Below are 22,125 nucleotides of genomic sequence, written 5' to 3'. Positions count from 1 at the left end.
CCTATTCAGAAAACCTTTCTTCATATCTCTGCCCATGTCATTTATTTTTCACAGGTTTATTAATGATTGCTGTGCTATCTCTGCGTTTGAAGAAAACCGGCATGACAGCTTTGCTGCTTCTGCTAGTGGAATACGCATAGAGATTAACCTCCATCAACCATCACTAGTCTCTGACGGTTTGCCCATGTTCCTGTCTTTAGTTTGCACACTGATGACCACAAAGTACAACCAAGCAGCATCCACCCGTTAGTTCCAAGCTTTCTGTACACTGACCGACACCCACCTCTACTTCTCCACCGCCTCTCTCAACACTTCCACTGCCTTTGTGTTGTCAGATTGCTTGTCTGACATCTAATCCTGGATTACTCCAGTTAAACATTGGGAATATCTAAGCCATGGTTTTCAGCCCTGTAATGTATATACCTTTAAGGGGGGAACTATGTTTTACAGCTCATATATACTGCAGTACCGGCAGTGACCACACCTGTATATAGCACTGAGTAGTAATCTGTACAGATCAGTTGCAGTGTGAGCCACATTGAGTAAATACCTGCTGTACCGTTCTCCGCAGTCTGTGTCTTATTATACACGGACGTAACATTGGCGACGAGGCAGGTTCGAACCTACCTGCAACTCTGCATCACCTCCCGGGGATTCATTCCTGGAGATCAGTGGATTGGAGGTCAAGGCCAGAGACTCGGGCGTCGACCACGGGCAACCGCCCAGTCATCCAGCAGAGACTCGAGAATTGCGGGGGAGGCTGTCGAGAGCCAGGCTTGGCTTTCCAGTTGAGGTGGTCCAGCAAAATGGGCTGGCAACAGGTAGTGCGCAGACCCTTCCCGGACAGCGGCGGGCTAGAGCCCGACCGAGCGGTACAGCAAAGGGCCGAGCAGCGTCGACGGGGGAGAGAGAGAGAGAGGGCAGAGCGCACAGGGTGCTGCCGGTGTTCAGGGGCCGAGCAGCGTCGGAGAGAGGGAGAGACGCGCAGAAACCCGTGAGGCGCCGCCATTGCCATGAGGACCGCCGAGAGCGGCGTTGGCAGCAGCGCAGGAGAAGCACGCGAAACCTACAGGGTGCCGCCATTGCCACGAGAACTGCCGGGAGCGGTGTTGGCAGCAGCGGGGGAGGAAGGAAAGCGCGGGAGACGCCATTTTAAACCACACCCAAAATGCCGAAGAGTGGCAGTATCACCGCATTTGACAATGAAGTCGAAGATTGGACTACATATGTCGAACGAATAGAGGTGTACTGCAGGGCAAATGAGGTGTCAGATGACAATAAAGCGTCGGTATTGTTAAATTTAATGGGTGCAGACGTATGGTTTATTACGAAATCTAGTAACCCCAACGAAGCCAATGGAAAAGAGTTTTGAAGACATAGTAACGATACTACAGGAACATTTAAACCCCACACCGCTGCTGATAGCAGAAAGATTCAAGTTTCACAAACGGAACCAACATAAGGATGAAAGCAATGCTGATTATTTAACAGAACTGCGAAAACTATCGAAACACTGCCAGTTTGGAGCGGGACTGGCAGATACCTTAAGGGACAAGTTTGTGTGTGGGCTTCAAAGTGAAGGAACCCAGAAACGGCTTTTATCTGAAAAGGACCTTACGCTGGAAAAGGCTTTCAGCATTGCGGTATCATATGAAGCAGCAGCACGGGGCGCTGCAGAGATACAACAGAGACCGCAAGAATATGGCACAAACGAAATGTCATATGGCACAGAGAAGTGCTATCGCTGCGGCAGAACAACACACGACCAGAATGATTGCTGGTTCAAAGACAAAGTGTGCAGACAGTGTGGAAAAGTAGGACACATAGCATGAGTCTGCAGGTCGGGAAAGAAAACCAGCAATAAGAAACCTACCAAAGGAAAGTACAAGAAGGTACATAAGATGACGGAGAATAGTTCAGAAGAACAAAAGAGTGATAACGACTCCGAAAGCAGGGAACTGAGTTGTCTGAAACTACATAATGTGATCACAACGGAGGATCACCGAACCATTTGGGTCACTCTCAAGTTAGCAGGAGTCCAGGTAAAGATGGAATTGGACACAGGATCAGCCCTAACAGTCATAAACCGATGGGACTACGAGCGGCTATTCTCACACATACCCTTGAGAGACACAAAAATTCTTTTGAAGACGTACACGGGGCAAAAAGTCTACCCCAAAGGAAAAATAAGGGTGACCGTTATATATAACGGTAAGGAAACACCAAAACTAGACCTGTATGTATTGCAAGATGGAGGACCACCATTACTGGGACGTGAATGGATCCGGAAAATACAACTGGATTGGCATTCCATACAGGCACTGACTGTGGCTGACAAAAAGGATGACGACATCACACCTGGGCGACTGTCAAAGATCCTAACTGACGTGAAAGAAGTGTTCCAGCAAGGACTCGGAACACTAAAAGGCATGATAGCGACGATTAAAATTGAAGAAAACGCAAGCCCAAAATTTTTATGTGATCCGCCCAGCCGTCGAAGCAGAGCTGGAGGGTCTGGAACGTTCAGGTGTACTATCCAAGGTAGACTGGAGCGAGTGGGCTACACCCATCATCCCTGTGATGAAAAAGTCGTTGAGCAGCACGCCTGGGGAACCAAGGAAGGTTCGCATCTGTGGGGGCTTTAAGGTAACAGTGAACCCGGTCCTTCACACCGTACAATATCCACTTCCGCGGATTGAAGATATTTTCGCCTCGCTATCTGGAGGGAAACGCTTCACTAAGATTGATCTGGCCCAGGCGTATCTGCAAATGGAGGTAGAAGAAGCATCAAAAAAATACCTCACAATCAACACCCATAAAGGTCTCTACCAATACAACCGGCTGGTATTCGGGGTAGCATCAGCTCTGGCTATTTGGCAGCGGGCAATGGAACAAGTCCTGCAAGGGATCCCAGGGACCCAGTGTTATTTGGACGACATCCTGGTCACGGACGAAAATGACAGTGATAATCTTGCCAACCTGTAGCAGGTGCTCACTAGATTGCAGGAATATGGGCTCCGAGCTAACCCCCCCAAATGCGAGTTTTTTAGAAAACAGATCTCGTATTGTGGCCACGTTATCGATAAAGAGGGGTTACATAAGTCCCCAGAGAAGATTGAGGCAGTAGTCAAGGCTCCAGCACCGGAAAATGTGTCACAACTGAGGTCGTTCCTCGGGCTGGTAAACTACTACCATAAGTTCTTGCCAAATTTGTCTACAATACTACACCCACTGAACACCCTACTGCAAACTGGGGTGCCATGGAAGTGGAGTGGCGAATGTAGACGAGCTTTCCAGAAGAGCAAAACACTAATCACATCGAAAGAGGTATTGGCCCATTACAACCTGGCATTACCAATTCGGTTGGCATGTGATGCGTCACCCTACGGCAATGGAGCGGTGCTGTCGCACAAATTCTCGGATGGCTCAGAGAGGCCAATAGCCTTTGCGTCACGATCACTAACCTCAGCCGAGCGTAACTACGCCCAGATTGACAGGGAGGCCCTCAGCCTAGTGTGTGGAGTGAAAAAGTTCGATCACTATCTGCACGGGCAGAAATTCACCTTGCTGACTGATCACCAGCCTCTTGTCTCCATTTTTAATCCGAAGAAGGGCGTTCCGGTGATGACTGCGCAACGACTACAAAGATGGTCACTTTTTCTAGGGGCGCACCACTATGAGATTGAATATAAGGGCACGAAACAGCATGGAAATGCTGATGGGCTATCACGCCTGCCACTGCCTACTGCAGAGGAAGCACCAGCAGTGGATCCTGTCGAAATATTCCATTCGACTATAGTTGAATACCTACCGGTAACTGACGCTTATATCGAAAAGGAAACCCGAAATAACCCGACACTGTCTCGGGTATATGATTTGACGGTGAAGGGATGGGGCCAGCACATGGCGACTCACTGTTGCCAGCATTCTCGACAAGGAGAGAACAGCTGTCAGTGTGCCGGGGGACCTTGATGTGTGGATCCCGAGTGGTAATTCCACCCAAGTTAAGGGATAGAGTGCTCAATGAGCTTCATGAGGGTCATCTGGGAGGGGTAAAAATGAAAAGCCTAGCCAGGGCTTATGTGTGGTGGCCGGGAATCGATAAACAAATCGAGGACCTGACCAAGAGCTGCTCAGGATGCCAGAAATTCCAAAATGCACCACCATAGGCCCCTCTACACCCATGGGAGTGGCCCTCATCTCCATGGCAACGGGTGCATATTGATTTTGCTGGTCCATTCATGGACTCAATGTTTTTAATAGCCGTGGATGCGCACTCGAAATGGCCTGAGGTCATCAAAATGTCCTCCACCACCACGGAGAAAACTATTGCAGTCCTACGGACCATTTTTGCCAGGAATGGCTTGCCAGAACAGATTTGCTCTGACAACGGACCACAGTTTGTGTCCGAAGAGTTCCGGAGGTTCTTGGAAAAAAAATGGGGTAAGGCATTACACATCCGCCCCGTATCATCCAGCCACAAATGGATTGGCTGAGAGGTTCGTACAAACCTTTAAGAAGGCAATAAAGGCTATGTACAATGACAACATTCCGCTGCAGCACAAGGTGGACAAATTCCTGTTCGCCTACCGGAATGCGACACATGCAGTCACCAACCAGGCCCTAGCCATGATGTTCTTTAACCGAAGGTTAAGATCTCACCTGGATTTGCTCAGACCAAACATACGAAAAGATGTTGAGAGTAAGCAATTCTAGCACATCCATGAGAAGCCAACAAGGAGCTTCAAAGTAGGGCAACCAGTCTTGGCCCGCGGTTACCGAACAGAAAAATGGCAGCCAGGAATGATATGCACACGGCAGGGCCCATTAATGTACACAGTGGACGTTGGGGAGAGCATCGTGAGACGCCATGCTGACCAGATCCTAGAGTCACAGGAACAAGTCAACCCCATGCCTCGCCCATACGTACCTGGTGATGAACCGACGTACAGGTCGCATCTACCCCAGAAACAGTAGCATCGGAAGCTGATGAACCAACCGACGACAGGGGGCCAGAATCGCCTCCGCACCAAGAGCAAGACACTCGGGAAAGGCGCTATCCAGAAAGGATCAGGAAGCCTCCCCAAAGACTGAATATATAAATAAGACTATTTTCAGCTAATGTTGCATGTTAAAAGTGTTAATTGTAATTAGTTTGATATTTAATTGTTAAATGAGTGTTATGGTACTGTTAATCTAAAAGGGGAGGAATTGTAATGTATATACCTTTAAGGGGGGAACTATGTTTTACAGCTCATGTATACTGCAGTACCGGCAGTGACCACGCCTGTATATAGCACTGAGTAGTAATCTGTACAGATCAGTTGCAGTGTGAGCCACATTGAGTAAACACCTGCTGTACCGTTCTCCGCAGTCTGTGTCTTATTATACACGGACGTAACAAGCCCCACCACAGACACCGTTCCTTGGCACCAATTCCTTCTCTGTTCCTTGGCCACTATCTCAGGTTGAACCAAATGTTTTGCTACCGCAGCATCCCTGAACTGAACTTCTAACTCCATAATCCTCTCCATCACAACTACCCACTTCCACCTCCGTAACATTGCCCATCTCTGCTCCTGCTTCAGCCCACCTTCCCTCCTATAGCTGAGGGTTTTCAGCTTTCAAAATTTTCTCCGGTGTATGTATTACGGAGATTCCAATGTTCTCATCAACAACACGTGGAAGGAGTTCACAGACTTGTTTGTTGCAAAGATTAACACCATCTGTTCATCCGCCTCTGCCACACCCCCCAAACCTCTCCCAAGGCTCCCCTGTGCCCTAACCCTGAACCCATGTCTTTCTCTAGTTTCTTCCTTACCTCCTACTCTATCTGCTGCACCCGAGGGGTTTTCACGGAGCAAATGCAACTTGCGCAAGACGCTCGGATTCCGTTAATTTGCGAGTGCTTAAAAGATACTTTAAAAACACTGGTTAAATAAACTTACTTTCTTAAATTTGGCATGCTGTCTTGGCTCCATTGTTTCACAAATACACCACCCATACGCCCTCCCTCTTTCACCGGATAATCCTGCCTCTGCCTGCACTTTATTCCCCTAATTTATTTATGATGTAGATACAGCTTAATTTCCCCCTGCTTTGGTTGGTCAGTTCCGCCATCAATCATCAGCTGGTTTGACAAAATGGTGGGCGGCGCCTCCAGCACATGATGACCAAGGTTGCTGAAACATCAGCTGCACCTGCAATAATGGGGACTAGTTTCCAGAACCGGGGACTCTTCCAAGGACATTGTTTGCCCGAGGACACTGTCCCTAATCTGGGGACTGTCCCTGGAAAATGGGGATGTATGGTTAACCTAGTATACACGAGCCCTGTGCAAGAGTTAGATTGCATGCATTGATATGAATTTGGCAAATCCACATTCTTGCATTTAATACAATAAATAACAACTGCTGCTACATACAATTGACCTAGACCTGACACTCTGACATGGTCTCTGGCTGCGTTGAATAGTAGAAGAAGGTTTGGGTTCCCCTGCGGACAGATGGCTTGGCAAAGAAATGACTGCCATGTGCATTGCACTGTATGGAACGTTAGATTACGACTACTAGTTTAAAATACTCTGGAGAATTTACTACTCCTGCCAAATTATCTGCTAACGTGGGCCTTTGCTAATGCCAACTAATGGAATTGTTAAAGTGAGAAGAAACACTAATCCATCTTTTGTAGTAGTGCTTTGAAATTAGGTTCCAGACTGCTCAAATGGAGTGCAATGCATTGATATACTTTAGATCTCAAAGGTCATTATCTGGGGACACTTCAGTAGAATAATACACCCACTGCCCTTCCTTCCACTCCCATGTCACAGAATGCGTTTTCTCCTGAGTGGTCTAGTATTGCAGTGGAGGGCTGTATTACGCCATGCAAAGTAAATTTGGCAGCTTCTCTTTCTGTGAATGTTCAGCATGATGGAAGGTATTATGTTCTTTAGAAGCTACTTTAAATAAATTGAACTGCTGAACATTTAAAAGCACTTCAAAAAAAAAGCAGGTCATCATTTTGTGGCCTATAAAAAACTTTAGTGGACTCCAACTACTGCCAAAGCTGTGATTAGCTAATTCAGCAAAGACCAAGGATTGCATTATGACCACAGAAAGGTTCCCACTCCGAAATGCCAACGGGTGACCTGTGCTGAAAAGTGTACATTTATGGGTGCTGAGTGAGGATGATATTGGGCTTGATGGTAATGTCCCCCACAATGGAATCACCTGCCGATACTCATTGCTCATACATGAACAATGATCTCTTGGGCAAGGCACTGGCGGATGTCAGATATCTGTGGATCCATACTCCAACATGAGTCGACCTTCAATCACTTGAGATAGCTCCAAAGACTGATAGAGTAACTGGGCAAATTAGTTTGACTGGTAGTGTGTCCTAGGCAGAGCTGTTGCCCATCTGTATGTTTTTTAGTGCAGGTGTTGTTTTGCTCTTTTCACAGATTGGTAAATGTGCTGCCAAGCTTTAAAATTTTTTTTATAGAAAGAATGATAGAATATTTTTCTTCCAATCATGGTATACGGTGAACTTTGCCAACATCTCCAGCATGCTATTCACTTCAGGTATCCCTCAGTGACAAAAACCTGGTTTCCCTCATTTCCCTGTGCCTCCCTCGGTCTATATTTGTACACTGAAATTCCCCTGAAAAAATAATAGGATAGCACTTCAATGACGTAATGCTTTGAGGTCAATAACAAACAAAATTGCACATAATCACCTTGGAAATACTACCAGTAGATTGCTTTCTTTGTTGTGGAAGCCTTGCGTTTAGAATGGTCCATCAGCTTATGCACACAGATGAAAATAAGTCTGTTCCATCTACCTAAAACAATGGCTTTGATATTAACCTCCCCACGACCAGCAGGAGAGCATTGGGCAGGGGTTAAAGAGGTTTTATGGCGATGGGTATCAGAGCGTCCGAGTGTCCTGCCAAGGAGAGCCGGGACACTAATTCATATATTTAAATTGGGCTCCCACAGTGCAACTGCCGCCTGCCCCGTTTTGCAGCATAAACAGAGCAATGGCACCCGTTGACCACCTTAGGCCTGCCGAAAGCAATTTTCAGGCAGTCCAGCAAATGGATGGCCAGCGTTCCTGCCCAAAGCAGGCAGGAGCCTACTTGGCTATGCAAATCAGGTTCCTACATTACTTATAGGATCCTGTTTGCAATTTTCAGTACAAATGGATAGACCATGCACTGTGCACGCTCCATCTATTGTTACTTGGCCTTGAGTGTCCTAACCAGTGGTCTGGAGGCTGCTCACAAAACAGTTCTCTCCAAATACAGATGAATGCTGAAAAATCACCCAAAATTTCTCTTATTAATAAATAATTGCTTATTTTAGGGAGGTGAACACTTTCACATTAGCACCAGCAGATTGTCACTGAGTAATGAAATTGCGATAGGACTCTGAAGTAAGTATATGTAAATATTGACCCAGAAATTGCAGGAGCGGCCCATCTCATGCCAAGCGCCATAAATTGGATTTTTTACCTCATTCTTCAGGTCGTATTATTTCTGCGCTGCAAAATGCTGGAAATATGAATTGAGAACGGTGCGGTGAGGTCAACGGGGCATCTGGGACCTCATGAACGTCAGGTCCAGTGGTCTATTTTCTTAGCCAATGAAATTTAAGGATATAGAAAGAAACAGAGCTGACAATGGAGAAGGGATTAGATACAGAAAGAGAAATAAAAGGAGGGAAAGGACGATTGGATTAAGAGAGAGAGAAAAAAGGAGAGAGATAGAAAGGATAAGTCAGAAGAAAATGTAAAAATGTTAACTTTTAACAACGGCTAGGAACAATTTACTACCTGCAGTAGTGAGACTCCACAGTTTCAATTGTTCTCTTCCTGGGCTTCCAAAGTCAAGTGGCTTGTCAGGACCATAAGTCACGTCATTAACAGGGTCCTTGCGACATGAAATATGACGAGATTTCTTTGTGGTTACCAGCAATGTCTTGACACTCATGGGGAGATTGACAGAGCTCCTGATTTTGCAAGGCTAACGGCAAATTGTCCAGCAATTTGTGGCGATTCGCAACTCATCGCGTATTTCTTCCTTGCCACAAATTGTTGGATATTTACACACTAATAATGGCATGCGCCGTGAACTCACCATTATTTTTCCAGCAATTTCTGGGCCATTAATGCCAAATGACTACTGTGAATAAATAATGATAATTCTGTTCTTACAAAAACAGTCCTAGTTGGGTCTCAGGTCCATTAACTAATGCAATCACATCTTATTACATTCAATTTTCCTGACTTAAATATGGTAAGACAGACCAATGTCAATTCTGTCTGATCCCATCATCACGCCTTAAGGTAACAGCAGTTTCCAAGATTGTATGTATTATGTAAGTATTACTTGGTATAACTTTGAAATTTACTGTTTACTTTTCACTAATGATTCTCAGAGGATTCATTCATGCAAATCAAGGTAAGAACTGCCACTATGACTGCCTTATTCCCTTAATTAATTTTTCTAAATCTTGTCAAAAATTACTTTCTGCATCATGTACTTAATGGACATTCAATATCATGTGAATTGAAGTTTGCCTCATGAATAATAAAGAAATATTAGTACATGTATGTGAAAGTGCCAACAAAGTGCTTGTGTTTCATAATCAACAAAAGGTAGGTTTAGTAAAGTTTTCATATCAAGGAACACCTCTGCTTCACTCTGGCAGGAATAAATCATTATTGTAGTAATAGGAGTGCAGTCAGTAATGGTTTTAATAATCAAGAGATGAGTAATATAACAACCACGATGTTTCCTCTCTTGAAATTTTAAAGCTAAACTATCTGTCATCTTGACACAAAGGAATACTCTCAATTCAGTACCAATTACATGGAACACCCCATGCAAGTAGGCTAAACCACACTTACCACATGAAACCACTGACAGATAAATAGCATTGCTTAAGTTTATTCATACAAAGAATTACCAGTGACAAACAAGAGTTAACCCATGTGAGTTACAGCTAATTGCTGCTCCATGTCGAACATGCTAAAATTACAGTGTCTCTTTTGGGCATTGGTATTGATCTATTACTGAATTCTGGAAGCAATTAACATATTTGAATCTTTATCAGTGGCTTGCAGAAGTTGCTCTTCTTGTAATAGTTATATACATTTTGTTGCAGTAGTCTAGCTCTGGGTGTTTTTTAAAGTTATCTAGAGTCACACAGTAAGCGGTCTCCAGAAACTAATTCAATGTCTGGAGCCCCAGCATGGCAACATACTGCAGAACTTACAAATCCAATCACAAAGGACTGCACCAAAGATGGCAGAGTAGTGACTTCAACTCATCAAACTAGTGTTGTCTGGAGACACACGAGACAGATCCCACTGCATGATAGTACTACAAAAAAGGTTTAAGTACAGACCTCACCCTTGAATGGCAACCATACAAGATTCACTCCAGTATGGGCCTGGCAGTGTAGGAGTATTAATTTCAATGGATAAAATTAAGCTGGGTAAGGGACACTGAAACTTTAAATACAACATGGAAGCTGACGAACTAGAAAGAAGTGGTGAAAAAAGTGACAACATTCCACGAAAGGAGACACAGTGGAACAAGGTGGAGGTAAGTGTGAAGGATATGTGCACCATTTATTAGTGTATTGCTATGGGATTTTATTCATTACAGCATCGACATCATTTGGTGTTCACATTGAAATTTGGGACACAAAACAAAATCAATTGGCTAACAACTTATCTATAGGAATTCTACTTCTCTAACTCAATGCTTCTGATGCACTCAGTGACTAGTTTAGTAGAGCCAATGAAAGTCTTTAAAACTGCTGCTTGAAAATCATTCCTCCAATCTCACCATTCTTCAAGTAACAGTAAACTACCCTCCACATCAAAACTTACACACTGTTGATAATATATGTTAGCCTGAGCTTGTTTGCTTTCTCTTATCTTCCTCAATACAATTGCCTCACTTTTTCTTTGCTGCTTTTTCCTGTACAGCTTGCTCTTCTTCTTCCTCAGGTAAGAACACACTTACAGTAAAGTCGCCCGTCTCAGTGCCGTATTTGTTTTTCACGAGGATGCTGTATTTGCCAGAGTCTATGGTTCTGACATCGGTGATGGTGAAGGAAGCAAATTTTGCCGATTCAAACTTCAGTATCATATGAGCATCTCCCACAAGTTCCCTGTCATTCTTCAGCCAGGAAACTTCAGGAACAGGATCTCCCCAGACATTACAAGTAAGGTTAAGTGACTAAAAAGAAATTTAAAAAAAATTCAATCATTTTTCTTAACAAGCCCAAAAAGAGACATTACACAGTAAAATGTAGTTATTTCCAACTCTAAAAACATTATATTTATTTTAGTGTGTGGTTACACCCATTTAAACTGGGATTAGATATTTTTGTAATTAGCTTACAGATCTTCTGTTGATTATTGACAAACTAAAGAGGTTCAATGTCTATCATGATAAGAAGTCTGATATTGTATTAGTAATGCTCAATTTCTACCCTCAAATTGTTCTGTTTTATTTTATTCTAAAAGACCAGAGTTAAAATATAGAAACACAACATAATACCTGCCAGCCAGCAGTACCACAACATTTACCTTTCCTTAAAACATAAGCAAAATACTGTAGATGCTGTATTTCCAGCATATTCTGCTTTTATTTACCTTTCCTTCCTGAATTGTAACAACATCAGGCAAACCTCCGATAACACGAGCACGATCTAACAGAAAGAAACATCAAATTCTCTTAGGCATTATGACATGAAGGTACATCTCCAAGTGCAAATCTCCTGATACTGAAATGGTACAGTTATGAGTGCCACAGTAACCCGGTATGGTCAGCACCAGACAGTGGAGGATTCCCACTCTCAACTGTGTCACTTTGGGGAGAGCCCAGTTGGGAATTAGGTGCTTTCTCAACCTGGGATTGTGAAAAATTGAAGGGTAAGTCAATCACAGGACATTCTCATGCCCCCGAGTGGGTACCTTGAAAAGGAATTGCAGAGCTACAGATATGTAATTGAAATAGTCTAATTGAATGGTGGAACAGGCTCAAGGGGCTGAATGTCCTCCTCCTGTCCCTACGCACCTATGTATGGCCCAGCAAAATTGTGGTGTTTTGAGAAAAAAATGAATTTATACCCTCATAAAAGAATTACAATTTTAAGTACAACTATGCCAGTTATCTCAGCAATCCATCTATTAAAACTCCAATTTAACTTATCATATACTTATATAAAAATATTAATATATTTATAAAACATCTGAGAATATAATACTCACTTCGTTCAGCAATTGCAGCCTGTCTGTTTATTAATGATTCAAAAAGAAAGTGAAAAAGAAATTAAGGTAAATTTTGCTAATCTACATATAAAATAATTCTATACATACACATTGAGAATTATAAAGATTTTTTGATATCATAACTGTGATGCCATAAAACAAACTTTTGTTTGATTTTTATTGGTGGTATTAAAAATAGAATTCCATTAAAAAAAGAAAGGGGAAGTACAGGAAACTTTGCGATATCCGGCACCGACGGGACTGGCGTGATGCCGATCTATGAAAACTTCCAGACAGACCAGCGCTAAAGTTGAAGGATATGGAGGTTTCCATCTCCGTATCTGACAACAAACACTTTTGCTTAGCAACAGCTTGTAAACAGTCGGCCCGTACCTAGGAAGCTTAGCAACAGCTTCAGAGAGGCTTTCCAGAGACTGACTGTTTAAAAAAATGCTGGGAGAAGAAAAAAAAAGAAAAAAAACCTAACAAAACGGCTGCTGATTTCTGTCGTTAGATCGAGGTTTCCGGACATACAACCTCCGGATAAACCAAAGTTTCCTGTAATTGGTGTGATGATATTATTTGTTCCTTGTGACTGACTAAATGCAGAAACTCTTGAGTATAACCATGTAGGCATTTTTAAATCAAGATACATATACAATATATTGGTAACAAATGGCATTTCTGTGAGGTGAACATAATTTTTAATAAATGCTTTACTTTCTTATAGTTATTACCAATTTACTGTTACTGCAAGTTCTATAACAAACCAGTAAAAAAACTGCTCAGTGCTTCCCTGATGATCCAGTTGCTTTACACACTGATCACATTTACAAGAGGTAGGTCCCAAATATTATAAGTCATGGTCACTGTAATCTGCTGGACTAGTTACAATTGCCTAAAGGAATCAGAGAGGAATTTTCCAGACTTTTTTCCTCTACTTGGCGTTGGGTTTTTGATCTGGTTTTACGTTTCTCCCAGGAGACTACATAGCACCTAAAGGGTATGGAGTCTCTTGATGTGATGCATAAGGCATCACAACTGTATGGGACAGGCTAGATGAACCAGGGTCTTTTCCTGTCTGATGCTTTGTATGTTCATATGTACGTTCGTATGAGTATATCATTCAAATAGACCAGGCATGGGCAGTGGTACGGGTGCTAAGATTAGGAAGTGGAAAATTGAACACGCTGCCGCTTCGAACTACCACCTGTTGGATGTACACGTGCATGGACATCAGGTGGGATCAGGATTGAATAAACTACTGATGCTGTCTAATCTCAGAGATGTAGTTTGCAAATTTAGAATTGTACACATTTATTTCAAATGCCTCCTCTTCCCACCACCTGCCCACCCTGCCCATCCATTGTTAAGTAGGTTTCTAGGATAGTCAAGGGGCACATTTCCTCCCAAAATGCTGAACATTCAAAATTGGTAAATTATGGTTAATTTTAAAACACTCATGTTTCTTCATAATTATTTTTATTTTTTAAATATTAAAAATAAATGGCATTTAGGTTTAACCATATTCAACAGACAATTGCTGTTTGTGTAACCACTTGTATGTATGCAAGAAGGTGAAACAGTGGCTGTGTCAGCCAGAGAGTGAGCGTAGTTCTGCTTTATGAATTGAGGGCATGGCCAAAAACATTAACATGAAACCACATGATCTCAAATTTAAAAAAAGAGGACAAAAGTTGTTGCATGTCCATCCAATGGGTTACCACAGTGAGATGCTACTAACATTAGCAAATAACACTGAAAACCACTGTCATAGCACCACCTACAGGCATAATAGGCATTGTAGATAAATGTAATGGCCCAGAAATTCGGGTCTCCACGGGTGAGTACGCACGGGGTACTCACCCGTAGGCCCGATGGAAGTGCCGGTTTCCTGTATGCACTGTGCATGCGCGGGAAACCGGCACTTCCGTTCCTCTGAACGAAGAGGTTCAGAGGTCGTATGCGTGCGCGGGGGAGGCTGAGCGTGTGCATCGAACTTCGTTTTTTTTTACAAGTTTCCCGGGAGGGTAAGCCTGCAGAATTTAGAAATATAAAAAGCAGGCGTAAGGCCTGCTTTTTACAAGGTAAGTGGTTAATTAATTAAAATTAAAACATTTTTCCACAGGTTTATTATTTTTAAATACTTTAAAGCAAGGTAAGTTGATTTTTAGCCCCATTAGAAAATAAAAAATAAAAAAAATTTAATTTAAAATATTGTTTAAAATAGTTATTTCATGTAATTTATAGTTTATTTTAAAAATGTGATTTTAAAAAAAATGTATTTGAAGATTTAGTGCTATTTTGGGGCCGTAGTATTTATAAGTCTTGACAGCACTTCCTGTCAGACTTATAAATGGAGCATTGCATGCTCCGATTGGCTGCCCATGGCCCACGCGATCCCAGGGGATGCATCGAACTAACTGCGCCCCTGGGATACGCAAGCACTGCACGCTGGCAGCTGGACCAGGCCCCGGATCGGAATTCATAAGAACATAAGAACATAAGAAATAGGAGCAGGAGTAGGCCAATCGGCCCCTCGAGCCTGCTCCGCCATTTCAATAAGATCATGGCTGATCTGATCCTAACCGCCAATCTACTATCACAGAACCATCTCCTGAATCTAACAGAATTAGACACACGAAATAGGAGCAGGATCAGGCTACACGGCCCCTGGGCCCGCTCCGCTACCCACAGGGCCATGTCCGATCCGAACCTAGACTCATGTCCAAATTCCTGCCTGCTCCCCGTAACCCTTAATTCCCTTTACTTCTAGGAAACTGTCTATTTCTGTTTTAAATTTATGTAATGATGTAGCTTCTACAGCTTTTTGGGGCAGCATATTCCATGGACCTACCACCCTCTGAGTGAAGTAGTTCCTCCTCATCTCAGTTTTGAAAGAGCAGCCCCTTATTCTAAGACTATGCCCCCTAGTTCTAGTTTCACCCATCATCGGGAACATCCACCCGATCCAACCCCTTCACAATCTTGTATGTTTCAATAAGATCGCCTCTCATTCTTCTGAACTCCAATGAGTAGAGTCCCAATCTACTCAACCTCTCCTCATATGTCCATCCCCTCATCCCCGGGATTAACCGAGTGAACCTTCTTTGTACTGACTCGAGAGCAAGTATGTCTTTTCTTAAGTATGGACACCAAAACTGTATGCAGTATTCCAGGTGCGGTCTCACCAATACCTTGTACAACTGAAGCAATACCTCCCTATTTTTATATTCTATCCCCCTAGCAATGAAAGCCAACATTCCATTGGCCTTCTTAATCACTTGCTGCACCTGCATACTAACCTTTTGAGTTTTGTGCACCAGGACCCCCAGATCCCTTTGTACTTCAGTACTTTCCAGTTTCTTGCCATTAAGATAATAACTTGCTCTACGATTTTTCCTGCCAAAGTGCATAACCTCACACTTTCCAGTATTGTATTCCATCTGCCAAATCTCTGCCCACTTACTTAGCCTGTCTATGTCCCCTTGAAGGTTTTTTATGTCCTCCTCACTCACTACTTTCCCTCCCATCTTAGTATCATCTGCAAACTTTAATATGTTACACTCGGTCCGCTCCTCCAAATCGTTAATATAGATTGTAAAGAGTTGGGGACCCAGCACTGACCCCTGCGGAACACCACTAGTTACTGATTGCCAGTCTGAGAATGAACCATTTATCCCAACTCTCTGCCTTCTGTTAGATAGCCAATCCTCTATCCATGCCAGAATATTACCCCCAATCCCGTGATTTTTTATCTTAAGCAATAATCTTTTGTGTGGCACCTTGTCAAATGCCTTTTGGAAGTCTAAATACACTACGTCCACTGGTTCCCCTTTATCCACCCTGTATGTTACTTCCTCAAAGAACTCCAGCAAATTTGTCAAACATGACTTCCCCTTCATAAAACCATGCTGACTTTGTCCTATTAAATTATGATTATCCAAATGTCCTGTTACTGTCTCCTTAATAATGGACTCCAAAATTTTACCTACCACAGATGTTAGGCTAACTGGTCTATAGTTTCCAGCCTTCTGTCTATTGCCCTTTTTAAATAAGGGTGTTACATTAGCAGTTTTCCAGTCTGCCGGGACCTTTGCCGAGTCCAGGGAGTTTTGGAAAATTATTACCAATGCATCCACAATCCCTACCGCCACTTCCCTCAAGACCCTAGGAGGTAAGCCATCAGGTCCAGGTGATTTATCCGCCTTGAGTCCCATTATTTTACCGAGTACCACTTCCTTAGTGATTTTGATCATGTTTAGCTCCTCCCCCCCATAGCCCCCTGTTTGTCCAGTGTTGGGATATTCTTAGTGTCCTCTACTGTAAAGACTGATACAAAATATTCATTCAGAGTTTTTGCCATCTCCATATTTCCCACCATTAATTTCCCGGTCTCATCCTCTAAGGGACCAACGTTTACTTTAGCCACCCTTTTTCTTTTTATATAACTATAAAAACTCTTACTATCTGTTTTTATATTTTTTGCTAATTTACTTTCATAATCTATCTTCCCTTTCTTAATCAATCTTTTTGTTATTTTTTGCTGTCTTTTAAAGTTTTCCCAATCCTCTATCCTCCCACTAGATTTGGCTACCTTATATGCCCTTGTTTTTAGTCGAATACTATCCTTAATTTCTTTACTTAGCCACGGATGGCTGTCTTTTCTTTTACACCCTTTTCTTCTCAGTGGAATATATATTTTTTGGAAGTTGTAAAATAACTCCTTAAATGTACACCACTGATCATGTATTGTCTTACCCTTTAATCTATTTTCCCAATCCACTCTACTCAATTCCGCTCTCATACCTTCATAGTCTCCTTTATTCAAGCTTAGCACGCTTGTTTGAGATCTAACCTTCTCACCCTCCAATTGAATATGGAATTCAACCATGTTATGGTCACTCATTCCAAGGGGATCCTTTACTAGGACATTTTTAATTAATCCTGTCTCGTTACACAGGACCAGATCTAAGGTTGCTTGCCCCCTGGTCGGTTCAGTTACATACTGCTCAAGAAACCCATCCCTAATACACTCAATGAACTCATCCTCAAGGCAGCCCTGCCCAATTTGATTTGTCCAATTAATATGATAGTTAAAATCCCCCATAATTATAGATGTTCCCTTATTACAAGCCTCAACTATTTCCTGATTGATACTCTGTCCAACAGAGTTGCAACTGTTCGGAGGCCTATAGACTACGCCCACTAGTGTTTTTTTCCCCTTATTATTCCTTACCTCCACCCAAACTGTTTCATTATCCTGATCTTTTGACCCAATATCATTTCTCTGTATTACAGTGATTCCTTCCTTTATTAACATAGCCACCCCACCTCCCCTTCCTTCCCGCCTGTCCTTCCTGATCGTTAAATAACCTGGTATGTTTAATTCCCAGGCATTGTCACCCTGCAGCCATGTTTCTGTAATGGCCACAAGATCATACCCATATGTAGTTATTTGTGCCATTAACTCGTCTATTTTGTTACGAATGCTACGTGCATTCAGATAGAGAACTTTCAAATATGTTTTGTGACACTTAGTTCCTGCTTTTGCCCTTTTTATTACTTTACCTTTTACTCCATACCTTCTGCCCCTTCCTGACACGCTCTGGTTTTTAATTTCCCCACTGCTACCTAAGTCTATGACCTTCTCTGTTGTCATTTTTATTATTTGCTCTCTAGGAACCTCCCCCCCCACCAGTTAGTTTAAAGCCCTCTCTACAGCCCTAGTTATATGATCCGCCAGGACTCTAGTCCCAGCACTGGCCAAGTGAAGCCCGTCCCAACGGAACAGCTCCCTCCTGCCCCAGTACTGGTGCCAGTGCCCCAGGAAGCAAAACCCATTTCTCCCACACCAGTCTTTGAGCCACGCATTTAACTCTTTAATTTTATTTGTCCTAGCCAAATTCGCTCATGGCTCAGGTAATAATCAGGTTCTGCTCAACAGCCGGCGCGCAAGCTAAGTGTAGATCGGGGGCTTGCACCCGCGGGAAGCCCCCGACCCGAATTTCTGGGCCAGTGGAAAATGCCATAAGTGTCACTTGATCTAGATGTTTTCAATGCATTATGAAATGTAATGCTGCAACCCACTTAACATCTTTAAATCATAATAGATGTTGAGTCATACTCCACATGTACTGCCACCTCACGAGGATAAAAATTGTGTCTGTTTGCATGCAGTGTGTATGCCTGTCACGCCCTGTCTAACCTCACACGTAAAGAATGGCCACTTAGGTGAAGTAGTGAAGGAAACCAGCACCTGTGGAACCGCACTCCGGCAAGGAGTCAACGGGCCGGATTTTCCGGCCCTCATGGGTGTGTACGAGGTGTGTACGCACCCGTAGGGGCCTCACAAGTGCTGGGTTTAGACAGGCGAAGCGCATGCGCTGAAAACAGGCACTTCCGATCTGTCAAGAATTCTCTTGACAGATCATCCACCTCCCTGGGAAAAGGGCCTCTGCGGGTGGAGAGTTCCGCTTTCTGCAGAACCTCCGCCTGCTGAAAATCTTTAAAAATCTTACGCCTCGTAAAAACAGGCATAAGGCCTACTTTTACCAGCATAAGAGTTTTAAAAAATTAAAAAATCATTTTTTCCCCCACTCATTTATCGTTTAAAAATACTTTTATAAAAGGTAAGTTTATTTTTGGCTCTGTAAAAATTAAATTTTTGTTTAAAATATTTAATTTAATGTCATTTTAACTAATTTTATGTGATTATTTTAAAAAATGTATTTAATGTTTTATTGTGTTTTTTAAGTGATCCCCATTCATACTTTTGACAGATCCGTGCGTAGAGACCTGTCAAAAGTGTGAAGGGGGATTCCCTTCTTTGATTGGTTTCCCGTGGTCCACGTGATCTCAGAGGCGCTTGCGAACTGCCTGCGCCCCTGGGATACCTGGGCCTGTGCACATTTTGTAGTGGAGAGGCCCAGGATTGCAAGCCTCGGGACCTACGGAGCCAGCAGGTAAGTTCATAGGTTTTTTCCGATCAGAGACCTGTAGGAAGCCTCCGATCGGAAAATCCGTCCCGATGTCTTTAGGAGAGGAGAGAAAATAATCAATGTAAAAAAAACGCTCACATACAGTATTCAGTAAAATCGGTGTACTTACTTAAGCCTCTGGAATTCTGCAAAGGCTTCATCAAATACTTTAAAGAGAAGAGACAGTAGTGGTTGTTAAATGTGTGACAGTTCAGCAACTGAATTATAATGAAAACAATTGCAATGGAGTAGATTTTCAAATTCCTGCCTGGGCACAAAACTGGCATTGCAGATCAGCTGCCTGTCATAGGAACTGCCCGATTTTCATTTCTATTGATTCCAACAAGCTGCCAATCTGCAACACCAATTTTACACCCAGATGGCAAGTTGAAAATATACCCAAATATGTTTACATTATCACTGCGGCTGCTGTCGCATTTCATTTGTTTTCACAGGTCACATCTCTGATTTGATAATTGAAAGAAGATAGTCCGGTAATGTTCTATAGCGCTGCACCAATTCATCATGAAATTATAGGTATACAACTTTATGCCCACATGACGTGGGATCAGGAGAAAATTGAAGTCATCAAACTGAGGTTAAGCACCTCCCTGATGGAAGAAGAACCATTCTCATCTAAGACCATCTCTTAATACAGCTGGTTACAGAGCAGAGGCCTTGGCACAGGTTATTTGCCTGTCCTGAGCTGAGGAAAGCCAGATGGTATGGAGAGATTTAAATGAGGGCAAGTGCTTTAGTGTAATATGGTGCACAAAATGGTGGAGCAGGCTCAATTGGCTGAATTGCCTACTCCTGGTCCTATGGTCCTCGTCTGGTCAGACGTGCTAATAAGCCTCGCATACTGAGGAATTTGAAGTGCATGGCACAATACATAGTGCACAGAAATCAGAAAAAGGTTCTATCTTAACAGAGGCCTATAAGTAACATTAATCCTGGTGTTTTACTGTGCTATTAATAATAAAGGAAAAAATATTTTCACACGTAATAAGCAACTGATAGGCATTTTAAACTTTGCCCTGTATGCACGGCGTAGCTGTAACTAGTTAACTCTTTCTGTGGGTGGTAGTACTAGATCAGTGGTTCCCAAACATTTTTGGTTGAAGGACCTCTTTTCAAATGGATTAGTAATCATGGACCCTCCTATCTAAATTTAAGAGTGGGAGAGTGGGACTAGTTGGATAGCTCTATCAAAGAGCCGGCACAGGCACGATGGGCTGAATGGCCTCCTTCTGTGCTGTATCATTCTAGGATTCTATGACAGTGGAGGTACTTGTAATGCCTTCTTGACTGAAGCTCGGTATTAATGCCTGAGATGTCAGCTCAGATCCCGCACAGTGTGCCACACCAACAATCCCCAACCCTTAAATCACATGGTCTCAATACTCATTTGGTGAGAAAATAGCATCAATGAGTTTGTTACTAACTAGGAGGCACATCGGGGTCAAACAGATTAAAACAAGTGGGATTCTAGATTCAAATCAAAAGCGATTGCATTTTTAAATGTTGAAATCATCGTGAGCCAGCAATGTGTAAATTACCAGTCACTTATGCTGCAGTTGGGTGCACAGCTCCCTCCCACCTGACATGAGCATCTCATTGGCGCCATAAATGGCACGGACACCTGCCAACAATGTGTAAATGTACCTGAACCCAGTATATGGGGGTGTGGACTATATCCATGGGGGAGCTGAAGTTTTGCCTTGCCCCAGATCTGCTCCCAAGAGGCCTCCCCGAGAAGTTCTGGGCTGGTATCAGCGCGTGGATGGATCAACAGTAACATTTTATTACAGTTTTTAAATTAGCGTGAACAGAAGTAGATGTTTTTCTTACCTGTCCCTGTCAATTCAACTGATTTTTTGTGTCCTGCTTTTCCATCAAAGAGTTCAAGAGTGTATTTGCCCTTATCCTTCTCAGTGGGTTCATTAATCTGCAGCCAGAGCTGCTCTCCTGTAACACCGCTCTTTACTCTTTCTGTGGACGCAAGCTTTGTGTCTCTGGAGAAAGACAACAAGCATTTTAAAACAATCTAAACTTAGAGTGTGCATTATTTCTAGCTTCCCCATAATATAATAAGATGGCAGTTCCAATAACAGGTGCAAAACTTCAGACCTCTCTACCCTTTCTCTGTGAAAATCAAATACAGGAAAGGGGTAGGTTTTGTGAGCCTCACTTGTTGGGAGCACGGGCCGGTGAATTGGACACAGAGGTCAGCCTGTCCAATTCGCATTGCTCCCAATTTTCCAGTGCCAAATGTACTGAAGAAAGTGATTTCTTACGTGTGGTACCAGATGATCTTCAATTCGTCCAGATAGTAAGTAACAAAGGAGTAGAGTCTGATACCATGTTCTGTACTCTGTACCTTCACATCTGTTGCAGTCTGAGCTGTAATGTTAACAGAAACACTAAGTTTCTACACCCAATTAATAACCACCAGAAAACGATGAAAATATACTGCATGATGTTTTTCAGAGAACACTTACCAGCCACACGGCAAACTTCACTTAACACATCACTGAAAGCTGTAAAATTAAGATGAAATGAGTTTGATCTAGCAGATTTCATGGCTACATTGATATTGTCACAATTACCCTACATTCATGGTTGCAATGGTACATTCAAATGTGCTTCACATCCTGCATCTTGATAATAACCCCCCGCCCCCCGCTCTGCATTACCGTTAGATATATAAGTATTGATTGATTAGCCAATATGGGCACTCCCAGCATGGAACAGCACTCACAGGGAGCACTGGTCGGAAAATGGCAAACCTACAGATCAAGGTTTACATCGATTTCAATCCCTCAAATATCTAGCCAATTAGGGATGGGCAATA

The 22,125-nt window shown here is 42.9% G+C and overlaps 1 protein-coding gene across 3 annotated transcripts in view; it reads right to left on the bottom strand.

The window, feature by feature from the left end:
* myom1b (myomesin 1b) overlaps positions 1-22,125 on the bottom strand; it is a 197,267-nt gene that overhangs the window by 62,898 nt on the left and 112,244 nt on the right. For 2 of the 3 annotated variants that reach the window (XM_085992786.1, XM_085992787.1), the window contains exons 31-37: positions 21,773-21,811; positions 21,569-21,674; positions 21,123-21,286; positions 19,402-19,438; positions 12,292-12,314; positions 11,674-11,729; positions 10,608-11,254 (exon numbers count right to left, since the gene is read on the bottom strand). In XM_085992786.1, coding sequence (XP_085848912.1) covers positions 10,970-11,254; positions 11,674-11,729; positions 12,292-12,314; positions 19,402-19,438; positions 21,123-21,286; positions 21,569-21,674; positions 21,773-21,811 — 710 coding nt within the window. In that variant the 3' untranslated portion in view covers positions 10,608-10,969. Of the gene's footprint in view, positions 1-10,607; positions 11,255-11,673; positions 11,730-12,291; positions 12,315-19,401; positions 19,439-21,122; positions 21,287-21,568; positions 21,675-21,772; positions 21,812-22,125 lie in introns of those variants that run through there. The other variant, XM_085992788.1, reaches the window with a different exon arrangement.

The sequence above is a fragment of the Somniosus microcephalus genome, chromosome 7 (assembly GCF_052327205.1).
Source record: "Somniosus microcephalus isolate GS21.2 chromosome 7, FLI_Smic_1.0, whole genome shotgun sequence".
Classification (NCBI taxonomy): Eukaryota; Metazoa; Chordata; class Chondrichthyes; order Squaliformes; family Somniosidae; genus Somniosus; species Somniosus microcephalus.
The sequence above is the reverse complement of the archived record's forward strand: the minus strand, read 5'-3'. Positions and strand labels throughout refer to the sequence as shown.